At 42.9% G+C, this 7,652-nt stretch overlaps 1 protein-coding gene across 4 annotated transcripts in view; it reads left to right on the top strand.

Annotated features, from left to right (window-relative positions):
• ttyh1 (tweety family member 1) overlaps window positions 1–7,652 on the top strand; it is a 21,217-nt gene that overhangs the window by 9,003 nt on the left and 4,562 nt on the right. For 2 of the 4 annotated variants that reach the window (XM_005925335.3, XM_005925336.3), the window contains 10 exons: window positions 443–554; window positions 1,507–1,844; window positions 3,464–3,559; window positions 3,669–3,741; window positions 5,086–5,161; window positions 5,355–5,410; window positions 5,703–5,795; window positions 5,895–5,987; window positions 6,075–6,214; window positions 7,416–7,583. In XM_005925335.3, coding sequence (XP_005925397.1) covers window positions 443–554; window positions 1,507–1,844; window positions 3,464–3,559; window positions 3,669–3,741; window positions 5,086–5,161; window positions 5,355–5,410; window positions 5,703–5,795; window positions 5,895–5,987; window positions 6,075–6,214; window positions 7,416–7,583 — 1,245 coding nt within the window. The remainder of the gene's footprint in view (window positions 1–442; window positions 555–1,506; window positions 1,845–3,463; window positions 3,560–3,668; window positions 3,742–5,085; window positions 5,162–5,354; window positions 5,411–5,702; window positions 5,796–5,894; window positions 5,988–6,074; window positions 6,215–7,415; window positions 7,584–7,652) is intronic. The other 2 variants (XM_005925338.3, XM_005925337.3) reach the window with 1 other exon arrangement.

Raw genomic sequence — 7,652 nt, forward strand, 5'->3', positions numbered from 1 at the left:
CCCCGCTTTCTAATCTGGGTCACATACTTTGTGGGAGATTGGGTCATACCATTCCTCTTGGGTTTGAGGGGATTTGATGAACATCTGGCCTGGGCCTTAATCTGAATATTTGAATAACAGAGAAATGTGTAAACACGTCGCTATGTTTTACATTTTGAATATTTTCCTTGCCGATGCTGTGAGTCATCTTTTTTCTCCCATCAACTGTTTATTCCTTCCCTTGCTCACCACTGATGGTATGCTCACCCAGAGCGCACATATGACATCCTCACCAGCTCTATCTCCTCCTGTCACATTCATTTAAAATGTACATCCATGCTGAATTAAACATTACATTTATGCCTCTGCTATCTGTTCTCCTGTCCCCCTCTTTCTCTCTCCCTGTCACCCTCCCACAATGTTTTCATGTTTCCTCCCCCCGCCCTCTCCCTCTCTCACGCAGTGTTGCCATAGGCATCGGTTTCTATGGGAACAGTGAAGCTAATGATGGGATGTATCAGTTGACCTCGTCTCTTCTCACAGCCAATTATACGCTAGCTTCCATCGATCTGCTGGTGAGTGGTGCTCTCTGCAAGTAAAATGTCATGCAAAGTATCTACCCTGTATGACTGTGTGTGTGAGAGGGAGAGAGACAGAGTGTGAGAGAGAGGAAGACAGATGGGCTGAATTTGTTCATCAGGTCTGCAGAGAGGGAAAGAAAATCAGATACAAACTTCTGTTTCATTGATCTCTGCGGTCAGACAGTGGTTTATGTGTCAAACTACTAAATGGCACAGGCCAGCAAATCTGTGCATATTACACATGAATTAGAGAAGATATACTCTATTCATTGTAAATATTGGCTCAATTGAAAGCCTATAACAAAATTACTTTAATAAGTACATTAAATTGCATTTTATAGTTCAATACAACACAGCATGGCTAACTGCATAAAAGAAAGAAACTCAACAAAGCTGAAAAAATAGAAATATAATGCAAACTATTCCTACAGTTGCCTCAACCTTTGCACAAAGACTTTTAGGGATAAACTATGTTGATGTGATGTTTCATTCTTTATTAGGGCAGTACTGTACTGCAGGAAGTAGTGCTTTTGTAAAGTAAGGCTGGGGCATCAGTTCACCCTACAGCAAGATGACGTCCCAAAAACATTAGGTAAGGATAAGGATGATGAAAGAGCAGCACGGTCTCCAAATTAAACTCCAACTTCTGCAGCGTATCACTGCTAACGGGATGAAAACCACAACCGTCCTGAAAAGACCTTAAAATATGGAGACAGAGACATAAAGATAGCAAACACATATGAGAAGTAGTGAAGTATTCAGAAGTTTGATAAGTGTAAATTTGCATTATAGACTATGAGAGCCATTCTGAGGCGCCGAGGATGTCCAACATCTTTAGCTCTCTGTTTCCTACACCAGGATTTTATGACCCTATGAGCAACATCAAGCTCACTTTGTGGTTTCAGTCCTACTTTACTCCCCTCACATTCCTCCTTCCTCCCTCAAGATTTCAGACACAATTACTGGACTTCAGCTGTCTATCTCTGGACCACTGGCCTCGATGGAGGAGTTATTTACTGGCAGCAAACCCTTCCTGGTTTCGACGCGGAACTGCCGGAGGTTATCTGAGAACGTCATCAACCTCCTCTCCTCCATCTCCCTGGCTCGGTCCAGCATTGACACTGGGCTGGGGAATGACAGCGGTATCAGCGGGGCGTCCATCACGCCTCTGACCCCGGTACCGCCCTCTGTGGCGCCTACAGTGGTGCCTAACAGCGGCTTAATGGCCAGCCCCTTCTCACCTGGCTGGGCGGCCAACACACTGATGGTTAATGAGGACTACAGGTAAGGCTGGACAGTTCAGGATAATATAAATTAATAATACAGTTTATCAGTTTGAATGACTGATCTATTATTCATGCAGCATTTTCACGGGGTGAAAAGAAGCAGTTCTTACACCAGTTCAAATACCAAACTAGTGCTTTTACAGCCTGAGATAATGTGACAATGTGAGCTTTTGTTTTTTTTTTTACTTGTTTATGAGAGAATTATTTGTTACAGTTAGAAAAGCCCATGAGATTTATACCCAGTGCTTTAAAAATAGAAATTAACAGCTACCTTTCAGGTTACCTTGTCAGGGTCGGAAGGTGTTTATGTATTTCTGCAAAAACCTCTTTGCCTTACAAACTTCCACATGTACAAGCTGTCTGCAAACACAGCCACACTCTTACTCCTACGATGCTGTGAGAGGCTGCCAGACGTCCTGCCCCAGCCCCTCATAAATGTTGCATGTTTATTAAGATGTGCTTGTTGATGTAATGCCATTTTCCCCCCAGTTATGTTATGTTGACAGGCTGCTTTTATATTCCATATTGGAAACATTTCAGTTGATAAATAAAAGCTAACAAGTATACCTAGCTTAGATAAATAGTGTCAGTCAAGTAATAATAATGTCCTCATAAACAAAGCAGATTGTTCCCTTGTTGCAGGGAGAGGGGAAGGAAAGTTCAAGCTCCTCCTGACTCATTTTACACAGGCAGCAGTTTTGATTCTGGGAACAATTGCTGGTGACTGAATGTTTATCCAAGATCAGGCGGAAGAATCAAAATGTGATCAGATCTGCCCGTTGGTGATTTGGGGAAAAGACACATACATTGGTTAAATTATTATATTTTATTTTTCAAAGAGCATTTTTCTTTCGCCCTCAAAAATTGGTCAAATAAAAGTGAAAATCACTTTTATTTATTTCTTGATCATCTTATAATTCATGTCCCCAGTAAAACCAGGACTTTTAAATTAAAAACTAGATATTAAATGCAACTAGCTCCATCGCAAGTAAACAAGTTCATAAAGCATAATTACTTTACCAGGAAGATAAAAAAACATTTCCACATGGTTTTTTTCTAGTTGTAAACACTATTGTAAACACTGCTGCCGCATTTATCCCCCCCATTGTTGAGGCAAAATCATCATGGCCAGAGGATTCAAAATCCATAAAAACATTGCAATTGCTACTAAAAAAAATCTAAGAAAACAGAAATTTGCTTTCAGAAACTGTGGGATTAATGGGCACAACATAGCAGTTGTGCTATGATAGTAAGATGTGATGTTTTCTATTAAGTAGCTTGTATGCAAGTATGGATTGATGATAAATGGTGATGGATATGTACTTACACAGACATGTAGAAAGGTATATAGATGGATAGAAAATACATGGGTGGATCATGGGTAGATAGGTAGGGTGTGAATCTATGGATGGATGGATGGAAAGATGATAGATTGATATATAAATAGACAGATGTAGGTACATGAATGTATAAATGGGTAGATATGGGTGGATGGATAGATGGATATCCCATATTAGAAAAATGTTGATTGGACTTTAAGTAAAATTTTGGTCAAGTTGCTGTTAAGCAAGGATTGATATTGTAATTAACACACAGTAATATGTGTGTGTGTTGTAGGTGGCTGTCTTATGTGTTGCTGCTGCTCCTTGACCTCATAGTTTGTCTGTTCATCCTGCTGGGACTCGCCAAACAAGCCCGTTGGCTGCTCATCCTGTGAGTACACACACATTTGTATCTTTAGACACATACCACACAAAAACTGGATTGATGGCAATGGGTGTCCTCTTGGTTGAAGAGTTTCTGTCCCCTCCCCCATCCACAGGATGACAGTGCTGGCTTGGCTGGCCCTCTTCCTAAGCTGGGGCTCCCTGGGTTTGGAGACAGCCACTGTGGTGGTGAGTAGACTCAGTAAAACTGCGATACAGGCTGGCTATAGCGGAGAGAAGAGAGCTTTAGGAGGCCGACCCCTGATGGCAAGCCAAAGTAATGTGCATATATGTGCTTATGTGTGAATTCTGTGCCTATTGTGCTAAACTGTGAAAAGACCTGCCTCCTAGGGAACGCTGCAGTCATTGCAGAGGACCAAGGAGGCAGGAAAATGGGGCAGAGATTAAAGATTCAATGTGCGTGTGCACGAGTGCGTTTGCGAACAAAGTGTGTTTATGCAGCAAAGTGTGTGTTTTACATGCAAGTGTGTTTGCAAGTGTGTGGGTTGTTGTCTTCAAGAAGTAGTAGATAGAGAAGTGCTTTCAACAAGAGTGAGGAGGGGAGAGGAGGAGCAGGAGAGTGCATCTTGAGATCACTTTTAGAGCGAGAGCAAGCCGAAGTAAGTGATAGAGAGAGACAGAGAGTGGGGAAACCGTCAACTTGCGAAGGCATTTGGCTCCACAAGTCTTTACAGTGAGCATACAAAAAAATTTGTACTGTAAAATAAAGTTTTAAATGGACAGTGTTTGCCTGAAGGTCTACTTTCCACTTGTATAGAAAATGCATCAATGTGCCATTTGTTATCATCAGCAGTCGAGCCACAGTTTTAGATGGTGACATTTACCAGCAACAAAGAGCATAAAGAGCATTTTTATGTCCAAAACAGAGGGCTGTCCATATGAACTATTTCTCTTTTAAAAGCGCCCATTCTCTTTGAAGAGGAGACTTTGTTGGTGTGCGTGTGAAAAAAGAGTAAAGGGTGGGTGTTTTTCTGCATGGCTGCTCAGTTTAAGAGTCTCAGTGTCATGTGGGGCTGCCGGGAGATGTCCCAAGGCCTGTGGGTCCACACAGGGCTGCTCTGTCCCTGGTCACTGACAGGGAAACAATAGGCCAGCTGTGGGCCTCTCAACCTTATTCTGGCCAACGTCGTCGCTTTCTCATTCCGTCAGCAGACTCCCTGTGTGGCTCTTGCACCCTCTTCTGGTCGGGCGATCTCAGGCTGAGAGAGTTTGTGGGAGTACACTCTCTGAACCGAAGTGCGCCAACCTCAAAAACACAGATGATATTAAAAAAGAAGCTAAATGAAAGAGTGATCTAACAGCAGAAGAGGAGAGCGTGGGAGGAGGAGGGGGGTGTCGATATTTGCTGCTGTGTTTTCCGATGCTGTCAGTTATCTGTAGAGACAAGTATGTCAGTTGGTCACTGTGTCTACAAATGTTTTCCTATCTGATCATTTCTCTTCCACCTCACCTCTTCCTCACTCTCGCTATCCTCCTGTCATCCTCTCTCACTCTCCCCGTCACTCTCGCCAGGCTCTCAGTGACTTCTGCTCAGATCCAAACGCGTTTGTCCTTAACTCCACCCACTTCAACAGTGGGACCAGCTCAGGTACAGATTCCCTCTCTGAGCAACACTTTCTGGAAAATCTAGTTGTTTTCCATGCCTGCCATGCACTTGATTTACCCCCTGCCCCAAATGTGCTTTTGCTAGCAGAATCCAATATAATGACAGATGACTGTTTCCACATTTTTTCCTATTGTGCATTGATCTTTTGTACACTGCTGTTTTGTTGGCCACCCAGACGTGTTGGATTATTACCTGACCTGCAACAGGCGCATGAACAGTCCATTCCAGCAGGTAATGCCACCTCTGCCAGTCAGCGTATTACATTTGCAGGCATTTGCTGATTCTCTTACCCAGAGTGATTCAAAGGGAGTGAGCAGATAGTATGTCAAAGTTTCTGAAGGGCAGTTGGAGGGGAAAAATAAAACTGAGGACAGGATGCACAGCTGTTGCTACGTGTCCTGTCCTTAAATTATTTAGTCCCTCGACAAGTAGCTACACTCTCAGCACATTAATGTTATGTTTGAGAAACAATGCCAAATAAAACCTCTGATTTCCACTGACTATATTGACTTGTTGGCTTTAGCTGCTGACCCAGTCACAGAGGGCACTCTCAAACATTCACACACATCTCTCCAGTCTGGACAGAAATGCTCTCACACAGTTCCCCAAAGCTGAGGTATGTGCACTACTTACTTTTATGAAATACTACATTTTCTGCACGTGGACCGCCTCCTCGGTGGTTTTCTCACATTCTGGAATTTCTATGTTGTTGCAGAAATCACTCAGGGATGTTCAACAGATACTCAACTCAACAGAGGGCAACTTTCATCAGCTGGTGGCACTACTGAACTGCCGGGGTCTGAATAAGGTGATCAGAAGAACTCGGCACTGCTCGCTACTGTGCTGCTCTGTTCTCATTTATTCATTTCTGTATTTTTCTGCCATTTTATTTTAGGACTACATTGACTCACTGAAAGGCCTGTGCTATGATGGGATGGAGGGATTGCTCTACCTCTCCCTTTACTCTTTTCTCTCTGCTCTGGCCTTCACTGCCATCCTCTGCTCTCTACCTGGTGCCTGGAGGAGCTTCCCCAGGTGAGAAAAAAAAACAGTAAAGTGGACGTCTCCAGTGTAACGCAATAGAAATGTGGGGTATAAATACTGACACTGAGAGCACAAGTAAAAGTAGGACATTGTTGTTATGTCTTTAAGAACTGGTCTTTAGTAGAAGTTATTTACATTTGTCTGATTCACAGTGTTGTCATTCAGTTTTGCCTATTTTGCCTAGTAATGCATTTCCTCTAGAAGTGTTTCTCTGTAGCAGATATGGCTGTTTGATATTTGAAGCATGAAACATCTTGCAGTTTATTCTCCTGCTAAATAAAACCTGATTTTTATTTATTTACTTTTGTGCAGATAGGTTCAGTTTAGTATTTTTGTGCTTAGCAAGCCTACAGGAGCAGGGGTGGGTGGATGGTGGAAGTGGTAGCTGGTTTTCTCTAAATACTTGAAATCCATTTGGAGCATTACCTATTACAATTCCATTAAGTTCAGTTTTATTTATAAAGCACCGAATTACAGCATCAGTTGCCTCGAGGTGCTTTATAATGTAAGGTAAAGAACAATGATACAGAGAAAACCCCAGCAGTCACACAACCCCCTGTTAGAAAGGACTTGGCGACAGTGGGAAGGAAAAACTCCCTTTTAAGAACCATCTGTCATGACCAGTTACAGTGTAACAAACGGGTTCTTAAAAGTAGACCGGGTCTGTCTCCTGAATCCCAACTGGGAGCTGGTTCCACAGAACAGGGGCCTGAATGCTGAAGGCTCTGCCTCCCATTGAACTTTTAAATACTCCAGGAACCACAAGTAAACCTGCATGCTGAAAGCAAAGTGCTCTAATAGAGTGACACGGTACTATGAAGTCTTTAAGATGAGATGGGGCCTGATTATTCAAGATCTTGTATGTGAGAGAAATATTTTAAATTCCTTTCTAGATTTAACAGAGAGTCAATGAGGAGAAGCCAATATGGGAGAAATATGCTCTCTCTTTCTAGTCCCTGTCAGTACTGTCGCTGCAGCATTTTTTGATCAACTAAAGGTTTTTCAGGGAGTTTGTAGGACATCCTGCTAATAACGAATCACAGTACTCCAGCCTAGAAGACATAAATGCTTCTAAAGTTCTTCAGGATTGCAAGATGAGAGAATTCGATGTCTTTTTAAATTCAAAACAGAATCCAGTAGCTTGGTATCGTCATATTTTTGCTCTTTTTCTCTCTTTCATGGTCGCCGACAGTGAATCAGAGGAGTACGAAGACTCAGACAGCGAGAGTGAGGATCCCTTCACTTCCCATCAGGCACGTAGACAGACGTCCTCGGGGTCTCAGCGAGGGGCCATGGCCCCCTTCTATAATTACCCAGGGGCAGGGTGGACACCCCCCTTTTCTAGCGCGCCGCCCCTCCCGTGAGTAACACAGACACACAGACACACAGACAGACAGACAGAGAGAACACACACACACACACACACACA

The sequence above is a fragment of the Haplochromis burtoni genome, unplaced genomic scaffold (genome assembly GCF_018398535.1).
Source record: "Haplochromis burtoni strain Fernald_Lab_line unplaced genomic scaffold, NCSU_Asbu1 Contig_80, whole genome shotgun sequence".
In the NCBI taxonomy this organism is placed as follows: domain Eukaryota; kingdom Metazoa; phylum Chordata; class Actinopteri; order Cichliformes; family Cichlidae; genus Haplochromis; species Haplochromis burtoni.